We start from the raw sequence: 14,028 nt of genomic DNA on the forward strand, positions 1-14,028 counted from the left end.
TAAGAAGATCCGATTAAAAAGATTCGTTCACGATCGCTATACAGAAATAACACCCATTATTGGGCACAAATGTCTTAAAGTAATAGTTTTAAGTATTTAATGCTGTCATTGTGCTGCTGTCATGTTGACTCAATGTTTTTGTCGCGGGAGCAACAGAGAGGATGACTCGAGGAGAATCGGCTCGATCTGGCCAATGGCAGCAGAAGACTCTGAAGTGCGAAAGAGTCAAACACAAACACCTGCACCAAAGTGAACGAACCAAACACGGTGAACCAGATCACGAATAAAGCACGACAAACCTAAACAGAACATTGAAAATCCAAAGGCAAACTAAACACAACATAATAGGGCTTATAAAAGACAGAACTAATTAGACAATGAGGGACAGCTGGAAACAAGGAGTGATCACATGACTAGGATACAAAACACAAAAACCAAAACAAAAACTGGTGCCCTTGAAAACCACCAGAGGGCACTGCAGCAGGTGTGACACACAATAGTTTCAGTTAGTTCTAGTTTTTGAAAAAACTCTTTTTATTTTTATTTCAGTTAACGAAAATTATTTTACATAATTAGTTTTCATTTTTTTGTTCGCTTTCGTTGACTATAATAACTTTGGTGTGCACCCATCCCACATGATTGATCATGCACAGTTCTTGCAGTAACGCAAGAGTAATTAGTGAGGGATTAACATATTTTTCACTTTAAAATAATGGGGCTAGATCACCAATAGTAGGATTGACAAGGTAACTTAGGTGAAAAAGTGCTTTGAATTAAAATGCCAATGTCTAAAACCACTGAGTGTCAATCTTACATACTGCACCTTTAATGTTGACTTGTACAGTGCTCACCATTCAGAAAATCCACCCTCTTAAGTGTTTTCAGAAGATGGCTCCAGTGTCCAAGCACTGTACAATGAATGCTTCAGACCTAGTGCCTGCTCACACTTAAGTGAGAGCTGTCCCAGAGCCCACATCTGCTTTAGAGAGCAGCCCCAGGGTCTGCTCCAGAGAGGGCAGACCTTGAGCACAGCACAGTGTTGACTTCAGCCCCTAGGTGTTTTCCACTGATGGCTTTAGTCCCCAAGTGATTTTAAATGAAGGCTTAAGTCCCAGAGACGACTTGTGCTCTAGTCTAGAGAGAGCTTTTCACTCCAGAGAGAGTTGTTGCAGCACAGTGCAGTGCTGACTTCAGCCCCTAAATGTATTCAGAAGATGGCTCCAGTCTCCAATTGCTGTGAAATTAGTGTTTTAGCAATAGCTCTAGTCCTCGAACATGGTGTGGCAAAGATTTCAGCCCCTGAACCTATTCAGAGAAGGGCTCCAGTTGCTACGTGCTTCATAAAGAGTTCAACTATAGAGCTGTCCAGTATCGGCTTCGACCCCTGAACCCTGTCCCTGCATTCGTGGTTTCCCCTGAAATTGTTCCTGTGCCTGTCCCTGTCCCCAAATCAGTGTCTGTTGCATCTGAACACTATCCAGTCCTTACTTCTGTCTCTGAACTAGTTCCTGTTTCCCCTGAACACAGATGCCCCAATTTGTCTGCTCTCAACTGTCCCAATTGTTTCCTCCCAACCCTACTAACTGAAACACTCATTCAGCATATGTGTCCTCCTTCCTGTACCATGATACCCTCTACACTGTTTTCTGTGTTCCATGTTCCTTGTTTATCTAAAGACATCTTTAGATAAAGTACAAAATATTTTTTTTGTACAAAACAAACATAAAGCTTTTCATAAACATAACTTTCTCTGCACTCCAAACTCAACTGGTTTGCACCTGTTCCCTATGTGTTCTCCTCTGAATTGTGACAAATTTTGGTTTGGGTAAAATACAATTAATCAAATGATGCTTATAGTGATGATGAACTCATAGAATGCTGAAATGGAACGTGAATTTGAAAAACAGAAGGATGAATATACCGCTTGAGTTTTTTAGTTTTAAAAAAAATTCTGTATCACTACGTAGACTTTTTTTTTTAATACAAAAACTTAAAGGTGCCCTATAAAGAAATCCTGGGTATACCTAGTGTAGCGGAGTGGACGAAGCTAAGGTGGGAGACCAAGGGAAGCTAAGGTGCTTTAGGGTTAGTTCACTTTGAACCCCAACCCAACGACTAATCTCATTTTGATATCGACTACGCCACCTGGGATTCAAACCCAGGAAAAATATAAAAAGGTCACACAGATTTGTCTCTTTTTACAGTTTAAGGAGCAGACAGGAGACACGAGTAAATACAAAAATACAAAAGTTATTCACAATTCTTTCAAATAGACAAACACTAAAATAGGTCCTGATGACCAGTCAGCTCTGGAGGGCTTACTCACGAAAGGCAATGAAAGTGGTTAACATTCAATCGCACACAGGAAATACTCAATATCATACTCTCAAATCAATGTTCTCAAATAGAGGTATTAACTCACAGGACTGGGGCAATACCCACAAGAGTGATCACTCGTGAAAGTTATCCACCATACACTCACACTACAGCACACTCCAGTCACACACCCTGATGCATCAAAAGTTACCACAGCACACATAGGAACAGCAACACCACCACCAAAAAAGGTTCCTTCACCCGTAGGTCCACAGTTCCTGCAAGAAAAAAAAAAAGAAAATGCCAAAAGGCACCAATGTAAAAGGGGGTTCACTTTCAAACAGGTTTATTTTACACAAAGCACAGATGCAGAAACCAGTAATTTAGAACTCAATACACATTGATAATGAGGGTCTCTTGAAATGGGCTCACTAATTTCAAAGTTACAGATAAGTAACATTCACAAAATATACTTTGGTGCAAATAAATATGGACACAATTTCACCAGATCAATGATGGACCACTCAGTTGTCAGCTCCGGGTCTGCCAACGCAACTGGACCTTCCATTTACTTTAAAAATACAATTAAAAAAGGTCTAGACCTTAGATTTAGACAGAGTTCAGTCAGCACTCAGACAGTAGCATCGCTCAGAAAGTAGCATTAAATGCTTCTGGATTGGAATGTTCCTAAACAGCAGCAACAGAAATGTGGGCAAGTTTACGATCCAAAGGAGAAGGAGAATCCTATAACAAACATCCACACATGGTTACAAATCATGGCAATGGTTAACACTCCAACTTACAACGACATGAAAAACACTTACCAAACATGAATGAAGTGCTCTTATTTCAAATCCGCTGATAGATATATAGTCTCCAACCACACTAAAACTTACAGTGGGGCAGTCAGTCATCCAATCAGTCCAAACACTGATGGAAACACGCACACAAACCAGGCAGGCTGAAATGCAACAACACAGAGTAAGCATTCAACCCCAGCCACTAAACAATTAGCAAACCGCTATACTAACTGCACCTTACCTGGAAGCCATTGCCGTCACACACACACACCCACACCCACACAGGAAGTGGAGTTCAGAACATGCCTCATGACAGGTTACAGCCTTCAGCACTAAATAGGAGAGTACTCTGCAATGATTGGTCATTGCAAACATCAATCACCATCACTTACCTCATGCACCCTATCACAATCGGCTATACCCCATACCCAAATGAGCCTCAAACACAGTAATTTCGCCGTTCTCATGTACATTTCACCAATCTAAAACCCCAATGCAAATCAGAACATGTAGCAGACTGTTGAGCTACTCCTGGTTGTTGTATAAAGACGCCACTCGTGCCACGCCGAGGCAAGCTTTTGAGGGGGTGTTCAAGGGCTTCCTCCAAGAGAATCTTTACAGAGTGAGAAATCGAGAAAGCAGGCTGCTTTTTCTGGTCTAGATACGCGATACGCGGCAGCAGATAGTCAAGCTGGGTTTTTCCCTTGCCTGGCATTCTTTGGGTCCAGTCCTCCAGAGTGGTAAGCAATATGGTTGTGCAGCGCATCTTTTCAAGACGTTGTTCTGACCGTGCGTTTCTGGATGAGGTGGTTCTCCGTCCCCCGATTATGGGCACGAGCACTGTATTCCATGTCTGGGGGTTCAGCATGTTGATGTGGTGCTTGCGGGCAGTCCATGTCTGTTGCGCAATTAAGATCACGGCTCACTCTTTCTAAAGGGCGACCCACCCCAGTGGTCCCCTGCACCACGGTTGGCACTCGGGCACATCTTAGGGTCAATATATTAGTAAATCCACCGCCCTCGGGCTTGTGGACCTCTTGCTCCTTCACGCGCTCCATCCAAGCTTCGAGTGAGAGAAGCGCTCTGTCCTCCCAGTTGATCACCCTCTCACATGATGACACCGAGGAGTAGATGTCCATCACTGCATCGGAGTGTGGACTGACATTGTCTGATGAGGATTCGAACCCGATCCCTCCCTCCTGGTGAGTGCAGTGTCGGATCTAGAAGCAGACATGATGGCAATGCTTTTCCGGGCTGCTTTGGCTGTGGGTCTGGAAATGATTTATCCCCAGCCCCGCGGCCAGATCAACTAGATGGGTGTTATGTAAAGGGTATAAAGAAGGCAAGACCTTCTAAGCCTCCCGTCCCCTTCCTTCCGGTAGTGCACAGTAAGCTCACGCAGTCTTGGAGGGCACCTTTCTCTGCCCGATCTGCATGCGTATTTGTCCTTACCACCCTAGACAGCGGAGTTGCCAGGGGGTACGAGTCGATTCCCTAGATTGAGCGTGCCATTGCAGACAATTTATGTCCACATGGTGCCTCTTCCTGGCCTCAGGAAGCCTCGCCTCCTGTCCAAGGCGTGTAGGTTATTTGCCTCCCTCAGAGCCAGAGCCTACTTCTCTCACACTCCCAGCCCCTGCTCTGGACCCTGGGTGTGAGGTTAGAGTGAACCTCTCACCTCCTGCTCTTCCGTGGGACCCCAGCGCTCTCCGGTTGAGCTCTCCCACTCTGCACTGCCCCACCGCTGGTGCGTCAGCATTTGTGTTGATGGTGCCACTTGCAAGGGCTTTGCCAGCCTGGTCAGCTCTGGCCAGCCTGTTGCAATGGCTCATTTATATGATCAGACTCGGCTATGCGATTCGATTCTCGATGCGGCTTCCCAAGTTCATGGATGTTTATTTCACCAGGGTAAGCTTTGCATCTGCGCCTGTCTTACGAGCAGAGATTGCTGTCCTCCTGGCGAAGGATGCATTTAAGCCGGTCCCTCCAGCCGAGCTGAGAAGCGGGTGTTACAGCCCTTACTGCATCATACCCAAAAAGAGTGGTGGGCAATGGCCAATCCTAGATCTGCAAGTTTTGAACTGCTGTCTTTACGGGCTGCCATTCAGAATGCTTATGCAGAAGTGTATCCTCCAGTGTGTTCATCCTCGGGATTGGTTTGCAGCAATAGACCTGAAGGACGAGTACTTTCATGTCTTCATACTTCCACGCCACCGTCAGTTTCTGCGGTTTGCATTCCAAGGTTGAGTCTGGCAGTACAAAGTCCTCCCCTTTGGGCTCTCTCTGTCGTCATGGGTTTTTGCCCTTTTGGCTCGCAGGCATCCGCATACTCAATTATCTTGACGACTGGCTGATTTGAGCTCACTCGACAGATCAATTGATTATGCACAGAGACAGGGTGTCTAGTCACCTTGACCTACTAGTACTTCAGGTCAACCTAGAAAAGAGCAAGCTCGCCCCCGTGTAGAGCATCTTTTTTTTCCCCCAAGAGCACGCCGATGCTGACCTGTCTGAGAGAGTTTGACAGAAAAATTGTGGTCCCACTGATATTATTTTAGAGGATCCTGGGACATATGGCATTCACAGCCGCTGTCTCGCTGCTCGGGTTGCACCATATGAGAGCGCTTCAGCATTGGCTTCACGATCAGGTTCCCAGACGCACATGACATGCGGGCATGCACCGAGAGACTCCATTTCGCTGTGTCACCATGTCCTCAGCCCTTTGGATGGACCCTGCATTTCTATAGGCCTGTGTGCCTCTAAAACAAGTGTCCAGGCATGTCATCGTTCTGACAAATGCTTGCAGTTGTGCTGGGGGACCGTGTGCAACTCTGGGTATGTGGTAGGAACCGTGGTAGGAACCTGGTTGCATTGGCATTATAATTGCTTGGAGCTGTTGGCAGTTTTGTTGACAATACTGCCCACTGTTTATAAAGCATTTTATCTACTGTGGTAATGTCATGGCTGTTTGAGCAATTAAATTTTGTTTATATATTATGTTATGTTATATTAAATTATATTTGTGTGTACTTTTTTGTGTGTAAATTTTAAATTATAAGCAATTTGTGAAATTTATAATTAAATTATTTTCATATTTTATTTACACCACATATCAATCCATTATTTGTTATTTAATTGACATTTATATTGTTCCTGGAACAGTGCTTTCCCAATTAGCCAGTGTATCAACACACTGTTTATTCTGCAGTATCTTAAAAAGAGTCATTCATAGCTAATTTTGGGTTCAAATAAAGATTTTTTTGTGCTCTGTGGTGATATTTTCATGTCAGTTTTTTGATCATCTTAGTGGGCAAGACCCGAAAAAACCAAGACCAAGAAAAAAAATAAAGGCTGTAATGTATATGATAAGCTGTAATTTAAAGGCTGTCAAATATATGGTAGTTCATACCCCTTTTAAATTGTTTAATTAATAAAGATTTGTATAGGCATATTAGAGGCTATATGTAATATTATCTTCCATCAGCAAAGAGTGATTCAACATAAATGTTCTATTTTGATGAGCCAAAATGTCTAAAAAACTATTTTTTTTCCAATATATATAATATATATTCTTAAATTTGTGAACATTCACAAAAACTCCACCCATTTGAAGTTTTTCACAAGAACTGAATATTACACAACTCTGGTCTGTGGGTGGGAAATAAAGTTTAATAAAAGGAACTCACCACCGCTGAAAGTGATTAATTACTTTGTCAACTCGTCGCTGTAAACAAACAACTATGCTGGCGCAGATTGTTCTTCTGCTTTGTTTGTCAGGTGAATTTGAAAACTAATTTTGACAATAAAGAAACATCAAATTTGGATGTTTTCAGCATGTTTTGTAAAAATAACGTGGTTTTTATGTTTAGTCAATACTTGAAAATTTAAGCTACAATAGTTGTGTAAAAAACACTTTAATACTTGTTTTTTGATTCTACATTGTTATAAACAGCCATGGCAACAGCAGCTGATGATTGTCCTACAGTGGTAAGTTGAGCAATATATGCTCACTATCTTTTTTAATCCATCTTTTACCAGCTATTTGTATGTGAATTTATTTATAGCCAAACTGCAGTCAATACCACCTGCCCGCCTGCACCAAGGAATATTGGCCTGTGTGTGGTACAGATGGAAATACATATGGAAATGAGTGCGTGCTGTGTGCAAAAATTCTGTAAGTAGACCTGTAATTCAAGTTTATAATGTTTGGTTTATCTACTAGTTTTAATGTTCTCTTTAAACTGACCATCTTGTTGCAGTGAGGAAAAGCTCAACATCATATTAATCTCCAAAAAGGGTGAATGCTGAGCCAGATCCACTCAGTTTATTTGGGATGACATGAAGGCTGGAACCATGTGTTGCTTTTTACTGGGTTTTCATCTCAAAATGAAGAATTTGTTCCTTTTTAAAGTATTAATCTTTGAATAAACCCTTGATATACAAGTCAGTGTTTTGTTATTTGAATTCTGATTGTAAAACATCTGGAAAAATTCAACTATGAGGTCTAATAAAATGTTGTCTTGAGTGTTACATTTTTATCATGACTCTAGAGATCCTTATGGGGTTTTATCTCTTGGGGATTTTACAAAATACAAAAATCTGAATCAAATAATAAGGAAATGGTCTAAATAAAGCTTTGAGTGTAGTTAACATAAAGATGTGTGGAACAGTCTCAGTTAAAAAAATAAATAAATAAATTGTGGCAAAATAAGTTTTTAAGAATAAGAATGAGGTCAACTTCAATCATGGGACAGAAGCTTACTTGTTTGTTGCAAATAAAGCAGTACAAATCAATAGTAAAACCAACAAAATTCAATTTCCCTCTTTAGAATGATAGAAAAGTGGTAAAGGTTTTTGATTAAACAAAAGTAATACTTCAACACCAAGAATAACCAAGTCTTCATCTATTTGGGATTAAATATACTGTAACTACAGTACATACAAATCAATTTAGTCGAAGACTGCTGGACCTCTGCCTGATAGGCTCCTTTAACTAAATATATTACAACCAATATAGTTTGTATTTTCATTTTGTGCATTTGGACCTAAGTATTGGGGATAAAAAAAAACTCCAACTAGCTTTTTACTTAGTGTCACTATCACCAGCGATCTAACCTGTATAGATTGCTGGAGAACATTAAAACTACAAACTACAAAAACTACAAAAACTACAAATCTTGTCATCCACACACACACACACACACACACACACACACACACACACACACACACACACCTGTTTCGGTTCTCCTTTGATTACTCACACACACAGCTAGAAGTTGCTCAAAGACTGATTACATAGACACACACACACATACACATGACACCTAGTGGTCGTTTTTTATGTGTTACCCTGAAACAGCTTTAGAAAAGAAACAGTTGAAACTAGGGTTGGGCATCTAAGCTATAATGCCGATCCGATACGCATCTCGATACAAAGAATACGATCCGATATATTAGCGATACATTTGTGACATATTGCGATGCGACACGATACGATTCACACCCATATCACGATACGATGCGATATTTCAGCACTAATTAGATCAAGTTTATGAGATGATGTGAAAGAGGATGCTGTGCCATTGAATGAGTTTGATTATTTATAAACCAAGCAAAACCAAGACTTTTTTTTACAAACTGGCTCTTCTCTCAGAGCCAGAGTGTCAGTTTACAGTAGAGGGCCATTTTAGAACATATAGCAAATATTATTTAAGTATTTTCAAGATAAACAGAATGTATAAGTGCAATATATATTAAAAAAATATATATATATTTGCACTCTTTCAACATAAATAAATTTAGCATTGCACAACAAGAATTGTGATTTAACTTTTCAACTATGAAAACAAGTTTTACAAAGATATTTTGCCACTGATTATTCAAAACTTAAGGTTGTGAACTAGCAGTGTTATGCTGCTTTGAAACATCACTGTCACTGTAAACAACAGGCTAATAAAAATATAACAAACCAGCAATCTTCTTGCTGTGAGGTGGTCAAACTACCCACTGTGCCACCGTGACACCCAATTATTTTTATCATTATTATTATTAATATTATTATTATTATAATTAAATAAAAATTAACAGGAGGAGGTGTTTAAAACCTTCGTTCTCCGTGACACTAGGCTGAATATCTTTGCAGATGAACAATGCAATAGCATTCGTTATTGGCGTAGAGCGAGCAGAACTGTTGCGCACGGAAAAAAAACTTGCAATGCTTTTCTCACCACTTTTGGAGCTGGTTGAAGCAGTGCGAAAGCCGGGGATGCAGAAACACTGGAAGATGCCTTCACAACAACACCGTGGCGCTGCTTCAAGTGAGATTTCAGATTAGTCGTACTGCCCGCGTATTTTACAGATGCGCGGCACATTTTGCAAATTGCATCTGTCCTGTCATGTCGTCCATCCTTAAATCCATAATGTTGCTTGCCATACTTTAGATTTAAAACTCAGTGGGGAATACAATGTTTGTTTTGCTTCTCGCACTTTCTGAGGGCGCTCCACTAGCTTCATCCGCACACCTGATACACTGAGTTGTAGTGTGAGTGTACACATCCGCAAATCCGTTGCTAAGGCTTACTTTATGTAGGTCGATTAAATTATGCGCCAAAAACAGGTTGACAACACTTGTTAATAAATAAAAAATACATTCTATATTAAAAATATAAGCTGTATCTCGGAAAAATCGATGCATCTCGCAAAAACCGATGTATCTCGATTTGCTTCCAAAATTTCATTCATCCTCTGCTGCTCAACCGATTCACTCGCATCGTGCACGCGCATGACCGCGTATCGATACATATCGGTTAATCTTCCCATCCCTAGTTGAAACAGAAACAGAGCTGGGAAGCATAGTGTAGGGATAGTTTACAGTTTGACCCAAAGAATGACCAGTCTGATAGATGAAGAAGAGCCGGAGTCAGAGATTTAAATAAATAAATCAAGTTACTGAAGATAGTTTCCACATGGTGTTTGTGCGTACAATTCTGAACAATATCTAAACATAAACGTCAGACACCCCTTAGACTGATTAGAGCTGACTCCAGACCTGTGAAACGGATCAAAAATCAAATAAAACACACACACTTAAAGTATAATCTGTTTCTTATCCAAGTGTGTCCGAGTGTATTTTCAGCCGTCTTTATCAAAACTGGTTAAAAACCGGTATCATCTACATTCAGGCAGTTAAAATATCCTTACTACACAAAGTCTATTTTAAATAAAAAGTAGAATCACTTTAAAAGAATTAACTGTTAAAACAGTAAAATCACTTTTAGACATTTTAGATAGTATTAACTCATAGAAATAACAATAGAAACAGTTGTTTCCAGTCCTCAGCCCTCAGTTCCACTCAAGGTCACTCTGACCTAGTTTACTGGCTCCTGAAAATAGTTATAAAGAGACAGGCAAATGCACTGAACATTCTTAAATTAAGCAATGTGTTAACTTATTCATTAATTAAAATCAATTCACAGTTAAATACTGAGAAACAGGATGATGAAAAGGATAAACGTTGATCCATGATGAGACGGATTGGAAAGCAGAAATCCGAATCCTTCAATAGCGTCCCGGACTGGCAGGGTTCGTGCTGTCACATCCGGGGAAGTGGGAAAAGTGCTCTTTCATTGATGTTTTTGTGGCACTGAAAAGTGCCGTTGGAAATGGGGCCCGCCCCTCCAGCAGGGAAAGAGCAAAATCCCTCTTCTCTGAATGGCCTGTGTCAGGGACGATTTGCGTTCCGTTTACCGGACTTACCGGCGCCCTGGGCAGGGGGACTGCCTGCTTCCCAGGTGCTCGACACGCCTGCTTCGACGGAGGTGCAGGCGAAGGCAGGGCAGCACTCGTAGGCGGGGGCTCTCAGCGAGGAGCAGCTGATGTGGATGGTTTAGTGGGAGGAGAGAGCTTACGGTCCAACCGATAGATGACAATACCCATCACCTGCGACTGCTCTCTCACCGCCTTGAACTCCTGGGTGAATTCACTGACGGTGTTGCCGAACAGGCCAGCCTGGGATATGGGGGAGTCAAGAAAGCGAACTTTGTCGACTTTGCGCATATCAGCCAGGTTTAGCCAGAGGTGGCACTCCTGGACCACTAATGCTGACATCGTCCTCCCCAACGCACACGCAGCGGACTTAGTGGTCCAAAGAGCAAAGTTGTTTGCTGTGCAAAACTGATATAACAAGTCTGGGTTGGACCCGCCCTCGTGCAGCTCGGCCAGCGCCTGCATTTGGTATCGCTGGTAGGTTGCCATCGCATGCAAGGCGAAAGCAGCCTGGCCTGCAGCCTTGTAAGCTCTGGCTCCGAGGGAGGCAGATTACCTACAGGCTTTGGACGGGAGACGAGGCGGACTCTGCCAAGCAGAGGTGCCACACGGACAAAGATTGACAGTAATCGCGAGCTCGACCTCTTGCCCGCTCCACCGTCAAGAGTGGTGAGGGCGGAGGAACACGCAGCATGGGCAGAGAAAGGTGCCCTCCAAGACTGCATGAGCCTACTGTGCACCTCTGGGAAGAAGGGGATGAGAGGCTTCAAAGGCTTAGCCTTCTGGTCCTCCACGTAGCACCCATCTAGTTGGTCCGGTCACGGAGCTGGGGGATTAACCATCTCCAACCCCACGACTGAAGCAGCCCGGGAAAGCATGGCTAACATGTCCGTTTCAGGATCCGTTTTGACAGCGCTCACCTGCTCGGAGGGGGCGAGCGGGTCTGGATCATCATCGGACAATGAAAGCCCACCCTACGATGCCGTGGTGGACGTCTGGTCCCAGGTGTCATTAAGCGTGTAGGAGTCCATCTATTAGCCCAATGACGAAACTAACTGCATGGTCGAAGGTTTATTGCATGTAAGCCTTTTCTAGTGCTTATGAAAAGAATTTTATTATTTATTAGAATTTATTTGTATTCGTTTTTTAGCTCCGAATTCAATCTGACTCCAATTTAAATGATCCTAAAATTTCGATTATATTTCTAATTGTAAGAATGGATCACATTCATCATTTATGATCTAATTTAGAGTTTTGATATTTTCTGAGGTCCGATATTCTAAATTGTGTGTTCATTAGGGACCTACGTCGCTCAGAGTTCCACGCCCTGGGTTTGCGCTTCTTCTCACGCACAATATGTCGGCACTCTGAAAATAGTCAGAGGATGCAGGATTAACTATATTTGAATAAGCTGGTCGCATTAACGCTTACCTAGTCATTAAAAAATAGATCCTTAGCCAAGCCCATACAACTTGTTATTTCCAGTGGTTGAATGACTAAAAAGTCTACATGTTATCGGCACGCTATGGCTAACAATAATCAAATGTGCCTATTAATCAATTCAATTATGCCATACTTTAAAGGTAATGAGACTCCGCATAATCTACTGGATATAATGAATTCGCAAAACTCCAGAATTAATCAAAACTTAACATTTTATTTGTCAGGTAAAATTGTATTCTGCCAATTAAATAAAAAATCATCAGGAAGCCAATTCAGAATTGAGACTGTAACAATACAACATCCATTAATCAAAGATAAATCAAACAGTTAAGAGATGCATACCTGACCAGAGAAATACATTGCAGCATAAGTCTCAGAGATGCTGCAATGGGCTGTCTTTTTACAAGATCTCCCCCCATCCTAAAGCATATCTTACCTTATATACTCAAGTCAAAACAAACAGCCATAAATTCAAGACAATAGAAGTGTCACAGAAACCCTGGCCTGGTGAATTTGAGGATTTAACCATCTCTAAGGAGGGAGAGCATCTTATCAAAATCTTATAGAAGTCAAAAACCAAATCAACATATACCAGTAAAATATTACTGTAAAATTAAGACCACTTTACCAATCACACAGAGACATTTAAAGTCATACCAAACATGAATATAGTGCTGCAAGATACACCATGTTTAAACCTTGAACATTTTATGTGAAATGTGCTCTGATCAGCAAGTCGCTTAAAGGTCAAGAAGGGGGGCTTGGAGTGAAAGTAAAGGATGCATTCCTGCATTCTTCCCTGCTGTAGTGTAGCTCTGTTTCTCCAGCCTGTGTTTTCATTGTCAACAGTGATTTGAATAGAACAGTGGAACAGTTGGTTTCTTCATCACTTCTTTTGTCTAATGAAATTTCATAACAGTTCTCAGGGTCTGATTTTTGGGATCCTTACAAGCGTAACGGCTACCATATGGTTAGACGGATCACTTCCTCTGCCCGTGCTCGTGCCCATTATCCGGGGACAGGAAACCACCGCATCGAGAAATGCACAGTCGGAGCGCCATCCTGAAAAGGACATGTAGCATGACTGTGTTGCTCTTTTAGGAAATTTGCAACTTATACGCACCACTCTGAAGGAACGGACCCAAAGTACGCCAGGCAAGGAAGAATCCCAGCTCGACCGTCTGTTGCCGCGTGTACCCACTCTGGACCAGGAGACCGCTCTTGTTCGCTCAAATCACTGGATCAAAGCAGGAGGAACCCTCATCAACTCTCTCAGAAGGCTGTAACAGTCTCTGAAGCGAAAAGGATAGCGTTTGGCACCTCCGTGAAGTTGGCACCCCATAAAAGCAAAAAATCCCCATAACTATGCCATTTGTTTGTGCTACGTTTGTGCTGATTTGTGCCACAGAAAACAAACGTTTGTGCTGTTTTGGGGTCTGAGATATTAAGCTTTTTTTTGACCGTGTGACGTCACTTTCCACCCCATGTTGCTCAAATGACTTCAAATCCGCACATGTCGTTAGTGCTTAATTTGTGCCGGTTTGTGCCATTAAAACGAACACAGTATCTGTTTTCCTCTTTTAGATATAATTAAAATATTTCGGGATCCGTGACGTCACTCCCCACCCCAGGTTGTCTAAATCACACCAAACTCGTATCATTCGTTAGTGCTCGGTTTGTGTTGGTTTGTGCTGTTAAAACG

The 14,028-nt window shown here is 41.9% G+C and overlaps 1 protein-coding gene across 1 annotated transcript; it reads left to right on the forward strand.

Moving 5' to 3' along the window:
• Positions 1–6,825: 6,825 nt before the first annotated feature.
• On the forward strand, positions 6,826–7,652 carry spink2.11 (serine peptidase inhibitor, Kazal type 2, tandem duplicate 11). Its single transcript, NM_001386590.1, has 4 exons — positions 6,826–6,893; positions 7,069–7,103; positions 7,181–7,290; positions 7,376–7,652. Exons 1-4 carry the CDS (start codon positions 6,857–6,859, stop codon positions 7,422–7,424), a joined length of 231 nt encoding a protein of 76 aa, NP_001373519.1. The 5' UTR covers positions 6,826–6,856; the 3' UTR covers positions 7,425–7,652.
• Positions 7,653–14,028: the final 6,376 nt, after the last annotated feature.

Source organism: Danio rerio, chromosome 14 (genome assembly GCF_049306965.1).
Source record: "Danio rerio strain Tuebingen ecotype United States chromosome 14, GRCz12tu, whole genome shotgun sequence".
Classification (NCBI taxonomy): Eukaryota; Metazoa; Chordata; class Actinopteri; order Cypriniformes; family Danionidae; genus Danio; species Danio rerio.

Coding starts and splice junctions, on each gene's coding strand:
- spink2.11 (NM_001386590.1), top strand. CDS start 6,857: ATGCTGGCGCAGATTGTTCTTCTGCTTTGTTTGTCAG. Junction 7,104..7,180: donor CTGATGATTGTCCTACAGTG/GTAAGTTGAGCA, acceptor ATTTATTTATAG/CCAAACTGCAGTCAATACCA. Junction 7,291..7,375: donor GTGCTGTGTGCAAAAATTCT/GTAAGTAGACCT, acceptor ATCTTGTTGCAG/TGAGGAAAAGCTCAACATCA.